Source organism: Malaya genurostris, chromosome 3 (genome assembly GCF_030247185.1).
Source record: "Malaya genurostris strain Urasoe2022 chromosome 3, Malgen_1.1, whole genome shotgun sequence".
NCBI classification, from domain to species: domain Eukaryota; kingdom Metazoa; phylum Arthropoda; class Insecta; order Diptera; family Culicidae; genus Malaya; species Malaya genurostris.
The window spans coordinates 71,718,750-71,745,186 of NC_080572.1; the positions used below are offsets into that span (position 1 = coordinate 71,718,750).

Sequence of the window (26,437 nt, forward strand, 5' to 3'; positions counted from 1 at the left end):
AGAAAGCAAAGGCTCTCGGTCTAACCAGAGCCTTTTGCAGTTTTTGACGTTTAATTTCAGATACCCTACCGACGACATAACCGTTGAATAGGATATCGATTTCTGGGTTCATCCGACCCTGCGAATAATCAACCCCCAGACGACGAGCTACATTGTAAAACATATTGCTTTCGTTTTCCGCAAAGAGCAGTTTAATCATTTTCAATTTTTGTTCAAACCAAAACTGGAATAAGACAACTGTCCAATTTTTTGTATCCTTTTTGTACGACAGAACGAAATGAATCCGAAGGTTTAGGCAGCTACGATAACGGTTGTTTGAGATCAGCCAATTACAATTCAATTCCTTCGTTTTCACAGCACGGACACGACTGTTCGTGTGACATTGCATCCCTCATGAAGCTCGTTAAATAAACTTCGGTTCAAACCACCGCTCGAAAGTGTTTTCATTGACCGTGAACAAACCAACAAGCTCCATCCCACAACCAGTCGAGCTATTCGAGCGTGCGTGGAAAAATCTTGGGACTGGGAAAACATACCACATATGTATGTACGGTGTCACAGAACCGCTGGGATTTGATCGACACCGGAGGATTCAATTAACGAAACTCGATTTCCACTTGCACGCTGTATCATCATGGAAAACATCCGGCCAAGTCTGCCGGCAGTAGTTCCACCACTACTGAATGTACGGAATCAAACCACCGGGAGGAGAAACAGCAAATCCGTGTACAAGCAAGCAAGTCACATTTCTCATGTGAAAACGAAACCGGTAATAAATGGAAATTGAGCTTGACTTGCAAAGTGAGTGAGAATCACCGAATGCTCTGAACTGTTGCGGAACATTATTTTATCAGATGGAAATTACGAAACTTACGTTTGACACTACGGCTTAGACTTTTTCTGGTTATCATTTTGAAATTTAATTTGCTATTTGGGTTTTGTGTTCATCTCCAATTACCTGCAAAGAAATGAAAAAAAAAACGAAAATTATGATAAATTATAGTGAAAGTTTTGATAATAGACCTATGTTATTTTATTATCGAATAGAATTAAAATGGAAATCTATCCTGTAATGCCATAAATATCAAGGCCCCTTGCTACAATGAAATTACTGTACAAACCTCCCTTCCTCCAGACTACCCAAAGACACTAAAGATAATCCCTCCAGTAACAATTTTCCCTAAACTTTTCATTTCTATAAGTTGTTGAGTTCCTCCCATCACGACATTGTATTCGTTATTTCCCCCAGTGAAAGAGCCCACCCCGGCCATCGAAAAGTTACCCATAGAAATCGGAATCTTTTGTGTGTACGGCAGGGCGGAGTGATTTGTGTTCCGTCGTACCCGTGTCAGCTGAATGGGAAACAGTTTCCGAAACGACACGACACGATACGACACGACACGCAGTCAATTGTTTTGCAATATCGGTTCCCCCTCGCTGTGGTCCTCGATTCTGCCCCGCACTCCGTACCGAAGTACGAAGAAACCAAGGCAAGGTACCGTCCCACAGCACTCGTCCCCATCCCTCCACGGATCGGAACAGGTAAAAATTACCATTTCCCATGCCTTAGACTCGTTTTTCCTTCAAATCAGCAAACTTCTGGGAGTCTACGAAAAGCACAAACCCGGTTTTGTGTGTGCATAAATACATAAATATATAACATAAAGTGAAATAATAATGCGATTGTTGAACTAGGAGCGATCGTCGGGCATTCGGTGTCGAGGGTCATTGATTATGCCGTCCTGGAGAGGAGGCCATCAACGGAACCGAGGGCCCACAAAGGGTTACCGGTTCAGGTACAATACTTTCTCGTTAGTACAATGGTTGTCAAAGTTTGTTGAAAGTGGTACAGGTTTCCGGCTTTTGCAAATGGATTTTACCAGGCACACAATAGGCGTCAGTTTGTTTTGTTATTTCAGTTACCAATTAGTCGGAGACATTTTTCAATAGGTGTTAAGATATTTATTCGCACAAACGGTAAACTTTTCAATGATATGGGTTTTGCGTGGACTTAAATCCATTAATTTTGTTCTCAAAATGAGCAATCTGCCTAAATTTGGGTATTTCTATAATTTTAATTCTTCTGTAGACAAAGCTACAATGATTTTGAAGTTTTTGTGGATTTATTGTAACGTCTTTGAAGGACCTAAATATAAATTCGATTAAGATAACAATATTAAACAAAAAAAAAACTCTAAACAGCAAACAATTTTCATCGAACTGATAAGATGCAGGTTTGTCGTCTTATTCTAGAACCTCAAAATAGGTAGCACACCTTTCAAAATGTCGCGGGACTGACGAGAAAATCAACATACTCAGCTTTAAGTGCACTACAATCGTTCCAGTGTTTTTCTAACCTTCCGATGCCAAGCTTACATACTGAGTCATCCTTGGCAAAATAAGCTTCAGTTGCAGCGATATCTAATTTAGTCGAACCAAATAATTTTCCCAGAAGCATCTTTTTCAAGGTCAGCAAAGAACCAGTAGTCACTGGGGGCTAGATCTGGACTATACGGTGGGTGAGAAATCAGATAGAAGAGCGATTCGTTCAATTTAACCATTATCTTCTTTGACTTGTGGCACGATGCATTGCCTTGGTGAAAAAAGATTTTTCTCTGCTTCATATGAAGCCCCTTTCTGCGATTTTGCTCTTCAAACTCATCATTATCTCAATGCAATAGTCACGTCACTAATTAATGTTCTTCCCTTTCGACGAGAGTCGAGGTGAATTATATCTCGAGCATTCTAAAAAAGCTGACGGTATGACTTTTTCAGCTGCCTGTTGCGTTTTGGATGGCTTTCCCAGGCCGCAAGTAACACAACTGACTGCCGATTCGACTACAGAATAGAAGATCCATATTTCGTCTAGTGTGACATACCGGTGCAAGAATTTTAGACTGAACAGTGCCAACAGTGCCAACAGTGCCACACAGCTCTCTGGATGTGTAGTTGTTTTTGTTCGATTGTGAACCCATTTGAAAAACTCCTTCCAGTTGAAGTGCAAACCATCTCAGCAATTTTATGAATTTTTATCTAATACGATTCTCAAAATATGCCTATTATTTTCCGGGTTGACTGTTTCACTTGGCCTTCCAAATCTTTCCGCATCACTCGTGTAAATGCAATCAAGTTAAAAATCAGAATAGCATCCGCAAATTTTTAATTACTACACAGAATTCGATGTTAATTTTGTGCACAAATTCAAAAGTAATGATACTAATATGTCGATAGTTTTTTTGTTTGTGGTCCGAAATGACGTAAAGCATTGACACCTATCATCTGAAAGTTGGTACTTTCGAAAAATGAATTTACTTTGACAGTACAAACGTCATCTTTGGGTCAGTCCTGAGACTTTTTGAACGATGTGTTAAGATGACGGGTTGTTAAGAAAAAACTATGGAAAGCAAGCAATCAAAAATCAAGAGTCAAGAGTCAAGAGTTAAGAGTAAAGAGTAAAGAGTCAAGAGTCAAGAGTAAATGTCCAGAGTCCAGAGTCCAGAGTCCAGAGTCCAGAGTCCAGAGTCCAGAGTCCAGAGTCCAGAGTCCAGAGTCCAGAGTCCAGAGTCCAGAGTCCAGAGTCCAGAGTCCAGAGTCCAGAGTCCAGAGTCCAGAGTCCAGAGTCCAGAGTCCAGAGTCCAGAGTCCAGAGTCCAGAGTCCAGAGTCCAGAGTCCAGAGTCCAGAGTCCAGAGTCCAGAGTCCAGAGTCCAGAGTCCAGAGTCCAGAGTCCAGAGTCCAGAGTCCAGAGTCCAGAGTCCAGAGTCCAGAGTCCAGAGTCCAGAGTCCAGAGTCCAGAGTCCAGAGTCCAGAGTCCAGAGTCCAGAGTCCAGAGTCCAGAGTCCAGAGTCCAGAGTCCAGAGTCCAGAGTCCAGAGTCCAGAGTCCAGAGTCCAGAGTCCAGAGTCCAGAGTCCAGAGTCCAGAGTCAAGAGTCAAGAGTCAAGAGTCAAGAGTCAAGAGTCAAGAGTCAAGAGTCAAGAGTCAAGAGTCAAGAGTCAAGAGTCAAGAGTCAAGAGTCAAGAGTCAAGAGTCAAGAGTCAAGAGTCAAGAGTCAAGAGTCAAGAGTCAAGAGTCGAGAGTCAAGAGTCAAGAGTCAAGAGTCAGGAGTCAAGAGTCAAGAGTCAAGAGTCAAGAGTCAAGAGTCAAGAGTCAAGAGTCAAGAGTCAAGAGTCAAGAGTCAAGAGTCAAGAGTCAAGAGTCAAGAGTCAAGAGTCAAGAGTCAAGAGTCAAGAGTCAAGAGTCAAGAGTCAAGAGTCAAGAGTCAAGAGTCAAGAGTCAAGAGTCAAGAGTCAAGAGTCAAGAGTCAAGAGTCAAGAGTCAAGAGTCAAGAGTCAAGAGTCAAGAGTCAAGAGTCAAGAGTCAAGAGTCAAGAGTCAAGAGTCAAGAGTCAAGAGTCAAGAGTCCAGAGTCCAGAGTCCAGAGTCCAGAGTCCAGAGTCCAGAGTCCAGAGTCCAGAGTCCAGAGTCCAGAGTCCAGAGTCCAGAGTCCAGAGTCCAGAGTCCAGAGTCCAGAGTCCAGAGTCCAGAGTCCAGAGTCCAGAGTCCAGAGTCCAGAGTCCAGAGTCCAGAGTCCAGAGTCCAGAGTCCAGAGTCCAGAGTCCAGAGTCCAGAGTCCAGAGTCCAGAGTCCAGAGTCCAGAGTCCAGAGTCCAGAGTCCAGAGTCCAGAGTCAAGAGTCAAGAGTCAAGAGTCAAGAGTCAAGAGTCAAGAGTCAAGAGTCAAGAGTCAAGAGTCAAGAGTCAAGAGTCAGGAGTCAAGAGTCAAGAGTCAGGAGTCAAGAGTCAAGAGTCAAGAGTCAAGAGTCAAGAGTCAAGAGTCAAGAGTCAAGAGTCAAGAGTCAAGAGTCAAGAGTCAAGAGTCAAGAGTCAAGAGTCAAGAGTCAAGAGTCAAGAGTCAAGAGTCAAGAGTCAAGAGTCAAGAGTCAAGAGTCAAGAGTCAAGAGTCAAGAGTCAAGAGTCAAGAGTCAAGAGTCAAGAGTCAAGAGTCAAGAGTCAAGAGTCAAGAGTCAAGAGTCAAGAGTCAAGAGTCCAGAGTCCAGAGTCCAGAGTCCAGAGTCCAGAGTCCAGAGTCCAGAGTCCAGAGTCCAGAGTCCAGAGTCCAGAGTCCAGAGTCCAGAGTCCAGAGTCCAGAGTCCAGAGTCCAGAGTCCAGAGTCCAGAGTCCAGAGTCCAGAGTCCAGAGTCCAGAGTCCAGAGTCCAGAGTCCAGAGTCCAGAGTCCAGAGTCCAGAGTCCAGAGTCCAGAGTCCAGAGTCCAGAGTCCAGAGTCCAGAGTCCAGAGTCCAGAGTCCAGAGTCCAGAGTCCAGAGTCCAGAGTCAAGAGTCAAGAGTCAAGAGTCAAGAGTCAAGAGTCAAGAGTCAAGAGTCAAGAGTCAAGAGTCAAGAGTCAAGAGTCAAGAGTCAAGAGTCAAGAGTCAAGAGTCAAGAGTCAAGAGTCAAGAGTCAAGAGTCAAGAGTCAAGAGTCGAGAGTCAAGAGTCAAGAGTCAAGAGTCAAGAGTCAGGAGTCAAGAGTCAAGAGTCAAGAGTCAAGAGTCAAGAGTCAAGAGTCAAGAGTCAAGAGTCAAGAGTCAAGAGTCAAGAGTCAAGAGTCAAGAGTCAAGAGTCAAGAGTCAAGAGTCAAGAGTCAAGAGTCAAGAGTCAAGAGTCAAGAGTCAAGAGTCAAGAGTCAAGAGTCAAGAGTCAAGAGTCAAGAGTCAAGAGTCAAGAGTCAAGAGTCAAGAGTCGAGTCAAGAGTCAAGAGTCAAGAGTCAAGAGTCAAGAGTCAAGAGTCAGGAGGCAAGAGTCAAGAGTCAAGAGTCCAGAGTCCAGAGTCCAGAGTCCAGAGTCCAGAGTCCAGAGTCCAGAGTCCAGAGTCCAGAGTCCAGAGTCCAGAGTCCAGAGTCCAGAGTCCAGAGTCCAGAGTCCAGAGTCCAGAGTCCAGAGTCCAGAGTCCAGAGTCCAGAGTCCAGAGTCCAGAGTCCAGAGTCCAGAGTCCAGAGTCCAGAGTCCAGAGTCCAGAGTCCAGAGTCCAGAGTCCAGAGTCCAGAGTCCAGAGTCCAGAGTCCAGAGTCCAGAGTCCAGAGTCCAGAGTCCAGAGTCCAGAGTCCAGAGTCCAGAGTCCAGAGTCCAGAGTCCAGAGTCCAGAGTCCAGAGTCCAGAGTCCAGAGTCCAGAGTCCAGAGTCCAGAGTCCAGAGTCCGGTGCAAGAATTTTAGGCTGAACAGTGCCAACAGTGCCACACAGCTCTCTGGATGTGTAGTTGTTTTTGTTCGATTCTGATCCCATTTGAAAAACTCCTTCCAGTTGAAGTGCAAACCATCTCAGCAATTTTATGAATTTTTATCTACTACGATTCTCAAAATATGCCTATTATTTTCCGGGTTGACTGTTTCACTTGGCCTTCCAAATCTTTCCGCATCACTCGTGTCAATGCAATCAAGTTAAAAATCAGAATAGCATCCGCAAATTTTTAATTACTACACAGAATTCGATGTTAATTTTGTGCACAAATTCAAAAGTAAGGATACTAATATGTCGATAGTTTTTTTGTTTGTGGTCCGAAATGACGTAAAGCATTGACACCTATCATCTGAAAGTTGGTACTTTCGAAAAATGAATTTACTTTGACAGTACAAACGTCATCTTTGGGTCAGTCCTGAGACTTTTTGAACGATGTGTTAAGATGACGGGTTGTTAATAAAAAACTATGAAAAGCAAGCAATCAAAAATCAAGAGTCAAGAGTCAAGAGTTAAGAGTCAAGAGTCAAGAGTTAAGAGTAAAGAGTAAAGAGTCAAGAGTCAAGAGTAAATGTCCAGAGTCCAGAGTCCAGAGTCCAGAGTCCAGAGTCCAGAGTCCAGAGTCCAGAGTCCAGAGTCCAGAGTCAAGAGTCAAGAGTCAAGAGTCAAGAGTCAAGAGTCAAGAGTCAAGAGTCAAGAGTCAAGAGTCAAGAGTCAAGAGTCAAGAGTCAAGAGTCAAGAGTCAAGAGTCAAGAGTCAAGAGTCAAGAGTCAAGAGTCAAGAGTCAAGAGTCAAGAGTCAAGAGTCAAGAGTCAAGAGTCAAGAGTCAAGAGTCAAGAGTCAAGAGTCAAGAGTCAAGAGTCAAGAGTCAAGAGTCAAGAGTCAAGAGTCAAGAGTCAAGAGTCAAGAGTCAAGAGTCAAGAGTCAAGAGTCAAGAGTCAAGAGTCAAGAGTCAAGAGTCAAGAGTCAAGAGTCAAGAGTCAAGAGTCAAGAGTCAAGAGTCAAGAGTCAAGAGTCAAGAGTCAAGAGTCAAGAGTCAAGAGTCAAGAGTCAAGAGTCAAGAGTCAAGAGTCAAGAGTCAAGAGTCAAGAGTCAAGAGTCAAGAGTCAAGAGTCAAGAGTCAAGAGTCAAGAGTCAAGAGTCAAGAGTCAAGAGTCAAGAGTCAAGAGTCAGGAGGCAAGAGTCAAGAGTCAAGAGTCCAGAGTCCAGAGTCCAGAGTCCAGAGTCCAGAGTCCAGAGTCCAGAGTCCAGAGTCCAGAGTCCAGAGTCCAGAGTCCAGAGTCCAGAGTCCAGAGTCCAGAGTCCAGAGTCCAGAGTCCAGAGTCCAGAGTCCAGAGTCCAGAGTCCAGAGTCCAGAGTCCAGAGTCCAGAGTCCAGAGTCCAGAGTCCAGAGTCCAGAGTCCAGAGTCCAGAGTCCAGAGTCCAGAGTCCAGAGTCCAGAGTCCAGAGTCCAGAGTCCAGAGTCCAGAGTCCAGAGTCCAGAGTCCAGAGTCCAGAGTCCAGAGTCCAGAGTCCAGAGTCCAGAGTCCAGAGTCCAGAGTCCAGAGTCCAGAGTCCAGAGTCCAGAGTCCAGAGTCCAGAGTCCAGAGTCCAGAGTCCAGAGTCCAGAGTCCAGAGTCCAGAGTCCAGAGTCCAGAGTCCAGAGTCCAGAGTCCAGAGTCCAGAGTCCAGAGTCCAGAGTCCAGAGTCCAGAGTCCAGAGTCCAGAGTCCAGAGTCCAGAGTCCAGAGTCCAGAGTCCAGAGTCCAGAGTCCAGAGTCCAGAGTCCAGAGTCCAGAGTCCAGAGTCCAGAGTCCAGAGTCCAGAGTCCAGAGTCCAGAGTCCAGAGTCCAGAGTCCAGAGTCCAGAGTCCAGAGTCCAGAGTCCAGAGTCCAGAGTCCAGAGTCCAGAGTCCAGAGTCCAGAGTCCAGAGTCCAGAGTCCAGAGTCCAGAGTCCAGAGTCCAGAGTCCAGAGTCCAGAGTCCAGAGTCCAGAGTCCAGAGTCCAGAGTCCAGAGTCTAGAGTCCAGAGTGCAGAGTTCTCCGCGCCGTTCAGGTGCTCATCGAAGTGCTGCTTTCACCTTTTAATCACCTCACGTCCGTCCGTTAAGAGGCTTCCGTCCTTATCCCTGCACATTTCGGCTCGCGACACAGAGCCATTGCGGGATTTGTTGAGCTTCTTGTAGAATTTCCGTGTTTCTTGAGAGCGGTACAGCAGTTCCATTTCCTCGCACTCCCCTTCTTCCAGGTGGCGTTTTTTCTCCCGAAAGATGCGGGTCTGCTCTTTTCGCTTCTGTTTGTATCGTTCCACGTTCTGCCGGGTTCCATGCTGCAGCATTACCGCCCGCGCTGCGTTCTTCTCCTCCAAAATCACCCTGCACTTTTCGTCGAACCATTCGTTCCGTCGACTCCGTTCCGGACACCGTTCCGACGGTGCACTCGGCTGCGTTGTTTATGGCTGCTTTCACTGTGCTCCAGCAGTCTTCTAGGGGAGCCACATCAAGCTCGCCCTCGTCTGGCAACGCTGCCTCGAGATTCTGCGCGTATGCTGAGGCGACATCCGGTTGCTTCAATCGCTCTATGTTGTACCGTTGCGGTAGTTGGTACCGTGCATTGTTGATGATGGAGAGTTCTTGGCGCAGTTTCACCATCACCAGATAGTGGTCAGAGTCGACGTTAGCACCACGATAGGTCCTGACGTCGATAACGTCGGAGAAGTGCCTTCCATCAGTCAGAACGTGGTCGATTTGCGATTCCGTCTGCTGTGGTGATCTTCAGGTGTAACGATAAGGAAGGCTATGTTGGAAGAAGGTGCTACGAATGGCCATGTTCTTGGAGGCGGCAAAATCGATGAATCGTAAGCCGTTTTCGTTTGTCAGCTGGTGGGCGCTGAACCTTCCAATCGTCGGTCTGAGCTCCTCCTCCTGGCCTACCTGAGCGTTTAGATCTTTTATGATGATCTTGACGTCGTGGCTTGGGCAACAGTCGTAGTAACGTTCGAGCTGCGCGTAAAATGTGTCCTTGTCATCATCAGTGCTTCCGGAGTGAGGGCTGTGCACGTTGATTATGCTAAAGTTGAAGAAACGGCCCTTGATCCTCAACCTGCACATTCTTTCGTCGATCGGCCACCAACCGATCACGCGCCTCTGCATATCACCCATCACGATGAAAGCTGTTCTCAGTTCGCATGTATTGCCGCAGCTCTGGTAGATGGTATGATCATCTCTAAACGTTCGCACCATAGATCCTGTCCAACACACCTCCTGCAGCGCTACGATGCCGAACCCGCGGTTCTTCAGTAGATCGACGAGTATGCGGGTGCTCCCGATGAAGTTTAGAGATCGGCAGTTACACGTACCGAGCTTCCAATCGCAAGTCCTTTTAAGTCGCAGGGGTCGTTGCCATTAGTCTCGATTCGTATTACTCTCTTGCTGATTTTCCGTTGCAATAGTTTTTTGACGGCTGGCTCGCAGGGCCGGACACCAACCCCCTACACTTGCATAATCTTTTTTAAACTCTTTCATTTTCCTGTTTCCTATTTTCCGGAAGTTTGCCTTCATAATCGATCAGAATTCTATTTTTTACATGAAAACTTCAAAGAGAATGGATTGGACTATGTCAAAATTCACTTTGCGAAAAAGTTGAATTCATTTTCGCGATTCAAAAAATTGTGCTAGATTTGTATGACCTATATGACTGTCTACTGTCATCAGAATGTAGCCAGTAGTAGTGGGGTTCGTGTACCAAAAATCCTTATTGACAACTATCAATGCTGATAAAACTGGAATTTCCGCAACAACTATTTAAAAATACTTTCAAGTTAAATCTTAAAAACTTTCAAAATACGAGGTAACTTTTTTGTCCTTAATAAACAATTTTACATTTGGTTGAAGAATGATTCACATGCATCCGAATATATATATGGCAAAGATTGCAATTTGTTTAATTGTGTCATATAAGAATTCACGTCTAATCAGTAGCGTATCTACGGGGGCGAAGGGGGCATTCGCTCCGGGCGCAACGTTTTTAAGGGGGCGGCAAACCAAGTAATCTTGCCGGATAGAGTTAAGCTTTTTTGCTCACTAAACCAAGTTTTCTCGGTACGCCACTGTTACTAATACTAGTCCTGGCGCATTCAAAACGATCAAACCGGTATCGAAATGAAATTTCTAATTCAAAGATGGAATGCACATCTGAATGCCTAACAAACACCCGCAAATTAAACCCACTTAATTAAATTCCATCGAATTGTTAGATGTCTGCATTTTCTAGATCCCCGTAACTGAGCAACGTGCCTCCTTCATTACTGGGTAGACTTTCACTAATTCAATTATAATCCGTTGCAGCGAAACTTCCGCGAAGAACCACACATTCCCCGCTGCCACCTCGCCACCCTTCCGTTATCTATACTTTTGCAAACCATCCGCTTTCCCTATCCGTTTCATGGTCATGCACACACGTAACCTGTCGGAACGGATGAGTACTCCGTCAGTCTCGAACTGTCGGTTCGAACTGTCGCAACAGCAAAACTGCAGAACCTAGAGTTATGCCGAAAATGTCGGTTCCGAAAGCTAGAAAATCCTCGCTCACTTTGCCGCTTTATTTTCCATTCCACATGAACAAAGCTCCTTCCTGCTATCAAGAACCGGAGCCCATTGCCGCTTTCATTCCGTTCCCGTAACGGGAAGTCGGAAAGAAGGAACCATAAATTTTCCTCCTCCATTACCGTCGGGGTCGATCCGTTCTGTAAAATTCCTGCTGTTTCGGTTTTCGCCTTTCAGAACGTCGACTCACCTCATCGCAGCTCCACCGGGCATTGTTCAAAAGCGTTTTCGATTCCCTTAAAAAAAGATTCTAAGACACTCCAAACGATGAAAATGAAAATTTATTACCATTGTTTGATTGCTACAGCGTCGAACCGTCGCGACGTTTGCCAGTTCTGATGGGTTCGAGCATGGAAAACAACTTTTGTGCGTCCGAATCCTCGAGCAGTTTTTTTTTTTCTTGTATCATCGTTAATTGGATGGAACTTGCTTAAGTTGAACGACATTCAAAATAAACTTAGTTTCGAGCCACGTGACTGAATTTATGATTCGATAAGAAACTGAAAAACAGTTTTTCGAGCTGTGAAAAATGTTCAACCTACAAAAATGTGAATTTCTCTCTCCCTGTCTCTCAGCTGTGTCTTCAATGATATTTTTCATTAGTGCTTCGAATTCGAATTATATTCGCAGAAGGAATCCGGAAAACGGCAGATTTTCCGATGACTCTAAATTTGGGTCGCCACACCAAGTAGTTAGTGTCACGTAAAAAATGTGCCGAGAAGTACTGAACTATATTCCCTTTTAAGGCGAATTAAAGAATATTAAATGAGAATTACTTATCTGTTGAAATATGCAAATTGGAGTGAAAATAAACATTACAGTGCACCGCACCAAACGAGTGCAAATAAAACGAGTATTTGAATGCTTTGCGTTCGAGAAAAATGCACCGAACAGTGTTCAATACTGATGAAAATTCCAAAATTGGACGCTCCTGAAAACTAGAAACGAATTCCGTGTTGCATTATGATAGTTTTATTCGTTGAAATAGACAATTCCGGAATGGAAAATCCAGTATGTTGCTATGCCACGAACTGTTAGGATCGTATGTTTGTGAAAAAGCTACGAACGAAACCACGTAACAGGAAATACCTTCACAAAAATTGCTTCAGTATTGAATCAATTCACACAGGAAGCAGTTTTGCTGCGGGTCGTTCGCAGTGCGAGTTTCGCTCCAAACAGAAGCGATTGCGTCATCCAGCTGCTGGTCGTTTGCATTGGAGCAAAATGCCCTGAAAAGTGAACAACGACCGTGAAAATTTCACAAATCTGCCCTTTTGAGGGCTATAAATGTTCACTAGAGGAATGCGATACTGCACATGCCTGCACTTTAAAGGTTGTTTTGAAATGTTTGCGGGGTCGACAATAAAAATCACAAAGACAAGGGCTATACTTTTGTAAATGAAGTCGGTGCGAGTGAAATTTAAACAAACGGCTACATGATAAATAAAATCAGAATATTTATAACATACATAACATAAAACACCTTTATCAATGTAGTTATATAAATATATTTATAGACGTTGGAAATAAATTAGTAGCGTTTTTTTCTGTTAAGTTTCATGATTTTTAGTGAGGGTATCATTGCAGGACCATTTTTCAAAGTATAGTTCGTCGTCATGTACCACTTTCTGTTATCTTTCTGGTAAAACTCGGATACCACGTTTAAAAAATTCCTTTTGCTCAGATTCGACTAATGAATCGATCTAATTCTATGCCATGAAGATCTTCATGTTGCGTCCGCTGTTCATGAAATGCTCTGTTCAAACTCAAGTGTTATATGTATATGGAACCAGTGATGGTCACCTAATTTGAGTAGCTCATAATAAATAGCGCCCAGTTGATCCCACCACATGCACTTTTTCTGTTGTCCGGAACTTTCTTGTAGTCCTTATAAAAAATTCTAAAATTTGTTCAGCATCATTTTTTTCGTCATTTTTCATTTTACATAGTATAATAAGATACATAATAAAAATCCACTATTATTAGTAAAGCGGTAGTATTCAACTAAACTTTATTTACAGGGTCCGGCACTCGAAGTGTAACCAACTTCAGACCTTCGAGCCTGGCGTCAAGGTAAATGCGACATATTATCGGGAAAGTATTCTGGAGGTTGCTTTGAAGCCGTGAGCAGATAAACATTTCGGTGGCAGACCATGGACGTTTCAGCAGGACTCGGCACCGTCTCACAAAGCTCGAGTGAACCAAGAATGGCTGAAAAACAACGTTCTGAACTTCATCACGTCCACACAATGGCTCTCGAATTCACCAGATGCGAATCCAATGGATTATTCTCTTTGGGCCATTTTGGAGAGCAATGTCCGAACTAAAAGATACACCAGTCTCGAGGCGCTGAAAAAAGTTATTGTCCGCGAGTGGGCCAAAATACACCTGCAACACGGAGAACCCTTCGATCATAAAATTGCGATATCGCAGTTTTTGATGTTTGCAATAGTTGATTTAACTAATTTCTTTTTGAATCAAAGAATATGGTTTTTGATTTGCATATATTCAAGTAGTTGAAAAATATGTTGATTTGAATGCTGTCAAATGCCAGAGACAGTTGAAAGCAAAACAATAATTGCAATGCAAAATCAACAACTTTTTTAGTTGAAATCTATACGCGTCGCTTCAAAATGTCAATGAAAACAACATCGATGGTTAAAGCGTTTGGTGAAATTGTGTTCATTCGATTTGAGAAATTTATGATAACAAGTGTTTATCTAACAGCGGTGTTGTGATAAAGTTAACCTTGTTTAAGATGAAAAAGATTTGGTGACAAATTAGAAAATGTTTATGAATGATCATCTCGTAATCTTTCAGGTATGCGCAAAAATTTTATACTTCAAATTCGATCATTGATTTACTTCCAGCAGGCTGTTTTACTTCCAGCTGTTTGATACCGATGATGATGTTCATGCATTAGCAATAAAACGCTTTTTGACATGAATTTAATTTATAAAAGTAACAGGAGCGAAGGGTTTCAAACACACGGAACGCGCTGCGATTGAATGGCGCGTTTGAATTGCCGTCGCAAAATTCCAATTCCCAGCGGTTGATGCAGCCAAGCTCATATAAATTGACTAAAATTATCAGTGCATAACTTTAGTTCAACCGTTTGAAGGCATCATCTTTCAATACCCATTTTAGGTAAATTTAATAATTTCGCTAATTTACTCGCCCCTCCGGGCACTTTTGCTGATTAAAAACGCTTTTCTACATCAATCATTTCCGATCGAATCAGAGTTGATTCAACTATTTGCAATGTCTAAAACAAATAAAACCGATTTATTTTTCAACTAACAGAATTTTGTTTCAATAACAACACCAGTTATTTCAACTAAAATATTTGTTGAAATTGAAAGGTATGTGTCCTCACTAATTGACAGCATTTTTTTTCAATCAGTTAAATTAGTTGTTTCAACCATCGTTTCTGCTAATCGAAAAACAAAAATGACAGTTTAGTTAAAACAACAATCGATTAGTTGTACCAAATTTTAACCAATCGAATTCAGAAAATCAACTAATATTTTGGTTGAAATGGGATCGCGGGTGGTTCCGTGAAGTCACATTCGGGCAGCTTGCGATTCGTTTTTTGACCGTCTCAAGGCCATAGTCAAGGCAAAAGGTGGTCATATCGAGCAAAAGTGAATTGATTCTTAATTTTGTATTATTTTTACACATTTTGTACTTTGAATTAAGTAAAAGTAATTTTCCAAACTGAATTTATGGCCTTTTTAATTGGTTACACTTCGAGTGCCGGACCCTGTAGTACTTGTGTTTGTGTTCTTTCATAAAGTCGAAAAACTTAAAAATGCAAAATGCAGAGCATTTTCCAAAAATTAATATTTTTGTGTAAAACAAAGAGAAACACTTTTTTTATTGTTATTCTCCCATCTTTACTCATAGTGCAATAAACTTCATCAGTTGTAAGTTACAACATTCAGAAAATAAAAATATTAAGATAAGCCCTTTTTTTCTCATTGTATACATTTTCCAAATAGGTTTAATCATTATTTGAAACATTAGTGAAAGCTCCTGATGAATCACGAAATAAATAAAAAATACACAAGTTAATTTATTAAAAAAAATCGTCACTTTCCGGTCCGCAGCGAACGGTGCATCATGTCACTTTTAGGTGGATCGAATATTTTTTCATACATTAGCAAGATGGAGATATATTCAGGGACCTCAAATAATTAATAAAAATCATCCAGCTGATGTTTATCGACGTATTTAAGGTTTTTGCCAACTTTTGTATGGAGAGGCATCACTGTGCCTCGGCCTGATCGATGCTTCTTGTTTCGGACTACGTTTTGGTTGTTTCTGCTTCTTATAGGTTCGAAGATCCAAACGTTCTTTGGCACGAAGAACATTTGACTTCGAAGTCCCCACTCTTTTGACCACATCCCGAACTGAAACCTCCTTCTTTTGCTCGAACGCGTTTTCGGTTTATCCTCAAAGGTGTTATCCTCACCAAACTTCCTGATTGCATTTCGCACGGCTTTTTCACTTACTCCTTCCATTTTTGCTATCTTTCTCAGTGACAGTCCGCGTTCCGTGCACCATTTGTACACAATTTTTCGACGTTGTTCTGCTGAAAGTCCACGCATTTCGAAACAAACTAATGAAAACGAATAAAACTGCACAAGTGGTTAAAGAAGAGTGTAAACAACAGGACGCAGCCATAAAAATTGACAGATTCTGAACCATTGCGAAATGGCAGCGGTTTTTGGTTGCGTCCACACTTTCTGGGACAGTCTTTAGGAACTAGAGCTGAGTTCAAGAACTGAATTGAGAACTTAGAACAGGCTCAGAATTCAACTGCAATTTAGTTTTTGAACTAGTTTTGAAACTGAATTCAGTTCCAACATGCGCGTTCTGAATTCTGAACCTGTATCCTGAAGCCAAGTTCATTACACCACCAGGTGGATTAAAAAAAGGCGGGTGGGTAATGACAAAGACATAACTGGATGCCGTGAATACGAATAAATTGGGTTTGATGTTGAAGAATCTGAATTCTGGAACTGGAATTCAGGAACCGAATGCTAGAACTGAATCCTGAAACTCAATATTGATGCCAGATACGGGAATTGAATTCTGAACCTGAACTCGGTAACTGAATTCTGAATTATTGAATCCAGAGACTATTAAACTGATCACTAAACGTTGTGGAACTGAATTCGAGACCAGGATTTTTGTTCGGCTCTGAATTCTGAACCTGAATCCAAGCACTGAGCTCTGAACCTGGATTTTAATCAGCAGCTGAATTTAATCATAAAAAAAACAATATCGATAATAATAGTTACAGAATTCCGATCCAGGATTCCGCTTCTGGGAACTTAGTTGAAAAATCTTCCGAATTTAGTTGTTAAATAAATTCAATTACACTTTAAGAATAGTAGAACTGAACTTTGGAGTCAAGTTCTAGACTTACATTCTGGCCTAGAACTCTAATTAACTGAATTAATGAATAAAAAAACTACTTCTGGATCTGAGTTCTGTTCATGGATTTCCATCTGAAGAACAAGAAATTCTGGTTCAGAATGTTGAAACTGTATTCTAAATCTGAATTCCGGACAGGATTTTTGGAACTGAATTCTGGTCTGAGCCTTTTTAGTTACTTGTTAGTTTCCGAATTCAGTTTCAAAATTCAGATCCAAAGTCAACGTCTCGAATTAATGGGCCGTATGAATAAAATGTAGTAAAGTCTGTTGTTTGTAGTATCTTCGCAAAAACATAGTCCACAGAGTAAAACATGTTTGGTATGAATAAAAAATAAGTTTGAACATGTAGTCAATGCTACCTTCGATTTTGAGCATTTATTGTATGTCGTTTCGACTCGGAGCCGGAAAAGCTGGAATAAGTATGCACAAAGCAAGAAAAGTACTTAGGGTAAAGTGTTATAATATGCCCCCCTTAAGAAAACATTGAGATATTTCCAAGTGTATTGATATATTTTCCTCGAGAATGTAAGTATTTCATTGCAATACGGATGAGGAACATAATTTTCAATGACTCCAATAGAAAAGATGAGAATTGATTGATATAAACACATTTTCCAAAGCGGCCACATTCTTAGTTTTTTCGCTCGCCTCAGACATAATGCCCCAGCAGCCGTAAAATATGGCTCACAACAAATCAGTGGCATGACACACAACAAAAGACATTTTATCCCACAACAATGATGCATTATGCTTCTTGAAATGTCCATAAAGTTACTGTTTTGAGATAATCAGTATGTCAAAGAAATGGCGGATAAAACATCTATTTAGTCGAAGCAGAACCTTACATCGAAAAGCTGCCAAATGAATTTTTTAGTTTTTTCATACTTTCCTGCAAACGACAACCACCAAACTTGCATAGCAGAAAGATTCTACGAAAAGATAGTGTTAGTGATAAAACCTTGGTTCAGAAAAGTCTTCAATGCTTAAGAAAGGAAAGGGGGCATTTTGGCTAGCAGGGGGCTAGCACACGAGTAGCAACCTCGGGAGCTACCTACCGAAAAATTGTAGTAAATACTACATGTTCGAATGTTGTTGTGTAGGAGAGTCTCTGCTTTTGACAGGAACGTGATTCACATGTAGCATTTACTACCGAAATTCAAGCATACTACGTTTTATTCATACGGCCCAATAACCTGTTGGCAGATTCAGTATTCGGTTCCGAAATTCCGGCTTAGAATCAAGTTCTGAAGTTCGGTTTCAGTTCCAGAATTATGGTACTCGATTCTGGACGAGGAACTGAATTTTAGATCGAGGCTTCTGGAAATGAAAAAAACAATCAATTCTGAGTCTTGAATTCTGAAACCGAATATCAGAACTGAACCCTTGAACTGGATTCTGGTCTCAACTGCACGAATTAACTACGCAGGCTAGAATGAATGAAGCATGAAATTTTTGTAACTTATTTACTCAACGAGCTTTTAAGAAAACGTTAATTGGTTACGAGTTATTTGATGTTGTCATACTACTGCAAAATCTACCACAAATTGTCGATTATAAAGGGTGATGACTGACGCACTGCTTATTTTGATACCGAATTTCGCCGTAATGCTTGTTCATATCAAACAGAGTAGAAAATTTAAGTTTTGAATAGTTGCACTATGTATGTACCATTTAATTCCACTATTTCACTGTCACGTTATTACACTTTCACAAAGTCACTACACTTTAATGAAGCCTAACAAACGTTACCATACAGATACGCGTATTTCGGAATGTTATTTACATCCTTGTAGTTCTTGCCAAATAATCACATTTTATAGGATTTCATCTCCAGTCATATTTGACTATAACATTGATGGTACAATTATCTCTAGAGTGGATCAAGTGTGTGATCTTAGAGTACAGTTGGATGCTAAACTGACGTTCGATGCTCATCGTTCTCAAATCGTTTCGAAAGTAACACGTAAATTGGGTTTCATCGCTAAGATTGCAAAGGACTTTGAAGACCCGCATTGCCTTAAGGCTTTGTATTGCTTTCTCGTTCACCCAATTCTCGAAAACGCGTCGGTAATATGGACTCCGTATCAAGTATCGTGGAGCCTGAGAATTGAACGAGTGCAGAAACGATTTGTTCGTACGGCATTACGAAATTTACCGTGGAGAGATCCAGTAAACTTGCCACCATATTCAGACAGATGCCAATTGTTAGGAATCGACACGTTACAGCGACGTAGAAAAACTCAACAGGCGTTGATAATTGCTAAGTTGATCAACGGAGAGATTGATGCTCTTGAACTGCTTTATGACCTTAATTCTCGAATGGGCTTTTTCCCACTCTGTTTGTCCATTTAGACATCAGTCCGATGGATTTTGTTTAATAAATAAATAAATAAATAAGTTTGTTTTAAAGAATGCTGTAATGCTGCTCCTTTTATACGAAATGTCTTATTGTCAACGGGTAAAAACGGGAAGAAACAGGTAGTTACAAACGGGTAGGATGGTAGTTTGATTGCCAGCGGAGGGTAACAAACTGAAGAAGTGGGTTATTAAGAGATTAAGTATTTTCTAAATCTATTTGTATCTTATGTGTCGGTTATAACTTGATTTTGTAAAATGTTGCGCGTCGTCAGGATGAATAACGAATTTCCGATTAAGTTAATCCAAATTATATTTCACGGTAAAGAGATGGATTACAGAAATCCTGATGCAGATGAAATAAGTTAAATTGACATTAGTATTTAATTATTGTGTTAACTTACGTTTACTAATCTTGCTACGCAAACAGTAGTCTGTTATCTGACGGTAGAATAATTATTCACCCTGAGGTACCTAATGATCGTATAAGAACGGCAGATACATTCAATTAAATCTCACTTTCGGTATCTAAATTCATCCGTTTCAATCACTTACCAACTAAAAATTCAATTAAGCCTAAGCATATTCTTATTCTCCTTTATCGAGCTCGCGGTCCTGTTCAAACAGGTTAGATCACTTGTGTGATGTAGGTTAGGCTATAGAAATTAATATGATTTAGCTCAGTTGAATGATATTTGTTGGTAAAATCTTACCAGTCTTTCAGAGTGTAAACTGTATTAAACTTCAATTAACTGCGTTGAAATTATTTAAATCTGAGCAATAAGTAGTAAATTATAATCACTCAATACACGATGCTATTACATGACAATTGTCCATGCTTTTTCTGTTTTCTCGTTCGATAGACCTCCCTGTCACTTGACGTCTGAGTGTATTAGTAGTGATAATGAATATGATAAGATGTAGTAAGATAATTAAGAATGTGGTATACAGACGAGCAGTGCAGGCAGTTTGGCTTAGTTGCGTGAGAGCTACTTAGTTCTGCTAACAGTCCCCCCGGGTACGCCAACCTCTTGATTGGCTTACACATTGTCGCGACGAACATCCAATACTGCTAGCTTTGTTGATGGTCGTTCATATACTCCGCTCGCCGTCTGGACAGTTGCAGATCGTATCTGTCCGTCGCGGCCGCTACACGTGTGAATTACTTTACCTTTCGGCCAGCAGTTCCTAGGTGAACTCGGGTCTACTATAACCACCACGTCGCCAACAGCCAAAGGCCTGGTGTATATGAACCATTTTGTTCGTCGGGTTATCTCGGGGAGATAATCGGTGATCCAACGTTTCCAGAACTGGTTTGCTAAAATTTGCGAAGCTCTCCAATTCTGTTGTAGTGTAGATTTGTTATCGTCTATTGAAGTAAGAGGCTTCACGCCATTCGAAGAACCCAACAAAAAATGGTTTGGGCTGAGCGCAGGGGCCGAATCCTCATCTACAGCAACATGTGTCAGGGGGCGAGAGTTAACAGTAAATTCAATCTCGGTCAGTAAATTACGGAGCAGTTCGTCGGAAGGTTTTCGCGTAGGATGTATCGCCATCAAATTTTTCTTAACTGTACCTTTCCCAGCTTCCTCCCATGTGCGGGGCTGCCGGAGGGTTGAACACCCAATCCAATTTCTGGGCTTATGAACTCCTTCATGATTGCTTGCCGATCAAGCAAACTTTCAGCCTCTTTCAGCTCGCGAGAGGCACCAATAATTCCAAATTCGTTCCACGATCACTATAGATTTTCCTTGGAGTACCGCGTCGAGCGACGAAATTACGAAGTGCCAAAATGCAGGAATTAGTGCTAAGTGAATGAACTACTTCAATATGAATAGCACGGGTAGTTAAACATATGATCAGCATTCCCCAACGTTTTTCAACACGTCTGCCCAACACAACTTCCATTGGGCCGAAGCAATCGATACCGATGTGTGTAAAGGGACGTGTGAAGGCTGCAAGTCTTGCTTCTGGTAGATCCGCCATTACTGGAGGATGGGGTGTCGTAGATTCGTTTTTGCATCGTTGACAGTTTCTACGGACCTTGCCGTACTCGACACGGATTCGAGATACGTGGTATTTTTGGCGCAACTCGTTGATAACTGTTTCATGATTCTGGTGATGGTACTTGTTGTGGAAGTACGCAATTATCAGTGTGGTTAAGTGGTGGTCACGTGGTAGGTTATTTGGCTATTTTGCATCATCGGTGGCGAAATGACAAGCTGCTATTCTTGATCGCATTCGTAGTATTCCATGAACATCAAGCGACGGAGTGAGCTTGTACAATGGACTGCTTTTTGAAAGTGTGTTTTTGATAGCAGGTGGTTCATGTTTCATTAGAGACAAGGCGGTTACTTCCTCGGGATAGACGTCGAACTGGGCCGACGTATAAGATATCTCTCTGCTGTGCGCAATTCCTCCATAGAAAATGGTCCTATGTAGATTTGTTGCTGACGGAGCTTCAGTCGGCAATTTATTGGAAAACGGAATATCGTTGCTACAACGTTGACCAGGCGTTTCCAACTAGAGAAATCCGTAACACGAATGAGTGTTTCGGAAACTTTGCGATGATGACATAAATGGGGACGAAGTTCAGTTTCGGTTGAGCCATAATTAGAAGACTGCTTAGGCCATTCCGCCTCTGGACGCCTGAGAAAGGCGGGTCCCACAAACCATCTATTGTTTGACGTGAAATCTGACAATTTTTCCCATTTCGTTCCGTCGTCCGCAACGTTTTGTTTGGTAGGTACCCATTGCCACTCGTTTGTTTCACAATTTTCTAGAATTTCGCCAACCCGGAATACCACGAACTGTGTATAACGTCGGTGATCTGAATTTATCCAGCAGAGAACATCACGCGAATCCGTCCAGAATACTCTTTTGGATATCGGAATAGAAAGAGATTCACCGACTGTTCGTGCTAATCTGGCACCGATAACAGCTGCTTGAAGTTCCAGTTTAGGAATTGACACAAATTTGAGGGGCTACACGAGTTTTAGCTACGACAATCGAACACCTAACAATATTATCATGGACAAATCTAAGATAGCAGACGGCTGCCATTCCATTCTCGCTAGCGTCTACAAGTGTGTGCAACTGCGTATCGTCACTATCGCCTGGTGACGAATCAAGGCTATAACAGCGCGGAACTTGCACATTTTCAACTTGAGGTAGTACTTTAATCCAATTTAACCATTTTTGGAAAGCCTCGTCATTGATATCTTCATCCCATTGGACTCCTGATCGCCAAACTTCTTGTAGCAATATTTTGAGATACATGAGGAAGTGGGCGATTAAACCGAGGGGATCAAAGATCGTCATCAACACTCGTAATGCTTCTCGCTTGGTTGGTCGTCGTTGACCGGACAACAATGAATGATCGAAGCGGGCCCACCCGACTTTATATATGAAAACGTCTGACGCTGTATGCCACCACATTCCCAAAACTTTCTCGGTGGCCATTTCGTACTGTAGATCCAGGTTTTTCTCATTTGAGGGGTTGTCTCGCAACTGCGATAGTACTGTCTTCGAATTACTCAACCAGTTACGAATTTCGAATCCGCCTTTGGAATGTACGTACCAAATGTCATGAGCTAGCTGAATCGCTTCTTTTCCGTATCTACGCTTACTAACAAATCATCTACATAATGACGCTTAGTTAGGGATTCTACAGCAGCTGGATACGAGTTGGAGAAGCGCGCGGCATTCAAGTTTTTGGTGAATTGAGCGCAACACGGTGAGCAACATGCTCCAAAGGTCATGACCTGCATAACGTATGTTGCGATTTGCCCATTTTCGTCTTGTCAAAGAAAGCGTTGGCACTGCTGATCCTCCTCACGAACTCGAATCTGGTGGAACATCTCGCGTGTATCAGCAGTCATGGCAACTCGACGCTCACGGAATTGTAGAAGGATCGTTAACAGCGAGCATAGTTGATCAGGGCCCTTCAATAGGACAGAGTTTAAAGACACGCCGAAAGCCTTAGCTGCTGCATCTCAAACAATACGAGTCTTGCCGGGTTTATTCGGATTCGAAACCGGAAATATTGGCAAATACCACACGCGGGGGTAGACGTTGTTCAGCTCTTCACTGGTAAGTTTCCGTGCGTAACCTTTGGATAAATAATCAACGATCTTTTCGTTTAGGATTTGTGCTAGCAGGGCATTTTTTTCTAAACGCTTTTGAAGAAAATTATAGCGACGGAGGGCCAACGGTCGACTGTCAGGCAAACGGATGTTTTCGTAACGCCACAGTAGCCCTGTTTCGTAGCGGTCTCCTTGAAAGTTTGTAAGAGACTGAAGCAGATACTGGGCGCGCTGGTCACCCGACGATAAAGGAGTTATTTCAGTTTTCGCCAACCCAAGGCTTTCAAGCGCGAAATACGCCTTCATGGCAAGATGCAGCGACTCATCGGTGCCTTCATCTAGATCACTCTCTTGAACATGTAACGTGCACAGTGAAGACTCAGTAGTGCGTTCCTTCAACCAGCTACCACAGATGGTCCAGCCTAAACGTGTCTTTACAGCAATCGGATCATCTATTCCCATCTCTCTGGTTTTCTGAACCACATTTATTCCTGCGTGTTTCATTCCGATGAGAATACGCGGTTGAGCATCGCAATATGAAGCAATAGGCAAACCACGAAGGTGGGGATACGTTTTAGCTAGCCTCTCAAAGTCTAGTGTTTGAAGTGGGAGCAATAGTTTATCGACGATCCTTACGGTATTTAAGCGGAACTTCTTGGAATTTCGTCTTATCCCGGCTACTTCCAAGTTAACAATCCTGGATTTATTCTCGTTTCGCTGAGCCCCTCCAGTCCAACGAAGGCACAGAGGTTGAACATCACCTTCCAACGATAATTCATCGGCTAATTCTTGATCGAGCAATGTAAGTTCGGAACCGTCGTCAAAGAACGCGTAAGTTGCAACTGATCGATTGTTTCCATGTAGAATGACTGGTAAATATCGAAAGAATACGCCTGCACCATCGATTGCATGGGCGTTGCAACTCCGAGGTCCATTACTGGGTTCGTATTGTGACAAAGATGCGCTAGACGTTGACTTCGGTTGGTTCTCAGTCGCAACAACGTCTTTCTGATCGTTGTGCAGTAGAGCGTGATGTTTAAATTCGCAACCATTTTTGCCACATGGCTTCGTTTTACAACCTCCGCTGTGCTGATGAAGACATCTGCGGCACAGCCCAAATTCTCTAACCACTGCCCATCGAGAATCTCTGGAAAGATCGAGAAACTGTTTGCATTTCTCTGCTGTTCTACAAGTTCCCTTGCAAATTAGACATATATCAATGGCGGGTGGCTTGCCCAAGTAGCAATCCGCAACTAGTTCTGATACGACAAAGTCCAAACTATGTTGCAACTAGAGCACGAATATGTTTTTTATGTTATACTGGTTAAAACATGGTGACAGCAATGTTTCATCATAACATAACTAGTTACGAAATAGATATTTAGGTTTCCAATCATAACATCTTTGTGTCATATTGAATTAAATATAATTTATAAGCTATCGTTACTTAATCCAAACATATCTTAAGTCACAACAATGCTTCTAGCCATTAGTTGAAAGTAAGTTTATTTGACTTCAATAGTAGCAACCCATAACTAGTTTTGATACTACTTAACCCAACTGTGTTGCAACAAGAGCACGAACATGTTTTTATGTTATACTGGTTAAAACAAGGTGACAGCAGTGTTTCTTTATAACGTAAACATTAAACTAACTATCATTTGTAAGTTATCGTTACTTGATTCTAACATATCTTTAATCACAGCTATGCTTTTAGCTACTAGTTGAAAAAAGGTTTATTTTCCGTTGCGAAACCATTATGAATACGTTAACGTATATGTGAATCGTTACTGTGAATTTATATAGCAATAACTTAGATATTATAAGATTATAACATATAATTTCTTCTTTACTTCAGACAGTTATCGGTAAGTTTTCCCAACGTTATGATAACTAAAATGCAAACAAAACAACCTTTGTTGGCTTGAATATGGCGAACACAATATGGAGTCTCAAGAAGTGTATGAAACGTAAATAAAACCAGGATATTACTTTTTTCAAAACTACTTTTTGCCGAAAATAGTGAAAGGCAAAATAGTCATTTTTGTTCTATGCACTGTCATAAACACGAAGAAAATAATATAGGGATTGAACATCGAATGTGATAATATTATAATTCTCATTATATATGAATTGATAATGATGAGGAATCACGCTACTTGGAATAATTTTGAGCATTCTGAACATAGGGTTATTTTGTTGTTTATTTTTTATATCTTTATAAACAGATTTTGATTGAAGGCGCATGAAAAACAGTTAAGTAAAATTGAATTCCGCTCGACAGTTTTGAAATCGTTGTGAAATTTGTACCTTGTATCAAGTTTGTGATTTAAAGTACTCTACTGCCTTTTTATTGATGATAGAAAAGTATTCTGGATTCATTCAATGTTTATAATGTCGATGGTAACTAAGTTTCAACTAGTTTACTTGCAAACAAGTTATTTTCAAGTTATGAAAAAATAAGTTATTTCAGTAAGGCATTACAACGTAACGACAACTCATTTTCAGCCGGCTTAACAACTAGTTGAAACTGCGCTTTTTGAGTCATGCAAGTGGTTAGATGTTAGTAACAATCACTCAAATATCTGGTTGCAAACTAGTCACAAATTAGCTGGCATAACAAAAATTGTTACTTGGGTGACGAATGTCAGATTTTTTGGTTGACTTGAAGACACCAAATCATGTTGAGTTTCGGCATGAACATTCGTGAAGGCACTCCTCTTTTTGATCCCAAGCGGCTCGATTTTAGTCAACTTAGGTGCCTGAATGATAGGGGGAATCGTTACAGTACTGGCTGCCTCGGCAAGAGAGTAAACCCAGTTCCCAAACGACGCCAAGTTGACAGAAGGAAGTGTTTGTCTGTACCTAGCCCAATCCAATCTTATCGTTGGTGAAAGCTTACTCACAAGCTGGTGCAGGAGAGAGACATTGTATAAGTATTCCTCTAAGCCACACGCATCTACTATAGCACAAAAGTTCTTGATGTTAATTGCGAAGTCCACGATTGTTTCAAGACTGTTCTCCTTCATCATCGGTAATAAGTTGATTTTTGATACTAACGAGTTTACAACGGCCTCCGGTTGTCCAAATAGCATTCGCAATGTTGCTAATACACTTTTGACATTTGAGGGATGCATCAAACAACTCTTAACGGCGTCGTACGCTCTACCTTTCAGACACCTTTGCAGTCGTATGGTGTTCTCTTCGTCAGTGAAGCCACACATCGCAGTGGTGCTATTGAACGTTGACAAAAATAGCAGCCAATCTTCTGGATCTCCGGAGAATTGAGGTAAGTCTTTGGACACTGCCTGGCGAGCTGCAATCTGTTCACGAGTAGGTGGACGACTGCATCTTGACGGCAGAGAATGCTTACGGGTCGTATTACGATTGAAGTCGGAAGCACCATAACTAGCACTTGAAGTCTTGTTTTGAAATCCTAGTGGACATGGTTGTAGCAGATTATTGGTTGAATGAAGTTTAGGACTGAAACTCCGATCAGATTTATTAGAGGTTGAGTTATGCGAATCCACATTATTGACATCCTCGATCCAATCATCTACCTGACTGTTACCTTCACTAGGATTAGAGCCGTCATGATGGGACATCTGTTTCAAAATACTATATTTCTTTTCAAGATAGGTGCGCTGTCTTTCTGCTTCCTGTTGCGCTAAGGCATGTTCTTCCTCCAGTTTCTGAAGCTCTAAATTGAGCATCGAATGACGAAAAGATGCGTGAGTCATCTCCGACAGCGCAACTGATTGTTTA

The 26,437-nt window shown here is 41.8% G+C and overlaps 2 protein-coding genes across 4 annotated transcripts in view; both read right to left on the bottom strand.

The window, feature by feature from the left end:
* The window catches only part of LOC131436161 (junctional adhesion molecule A-like), a 1,299,588-nt gene that overhangs the window by 791,879 nt on the left and 481,272 nt on the right, over positions 1-26,437 (bottom strand). The gene's annotated exons all lie outside the window — the stretch shown is intronic.
* LOC131433832 (uncharacterized) lies at positions 8,308-11,001 on the bottom strand. The gene is made up of 3 exons (XM_058600437.1): positions 10,979-11,001; positions 9,080-9,505; positions 8,308-8,956 (listed from the first exon to the last, which is right to left on the bottom strand). The coding sequence occupies exons 1-3, from the start codon at positions 10,999-11,001 to the stop codon at positions 8,308-8,310; spliced, it is 1,098 nt and encodes a 365-aa protein (XP_058456420.1).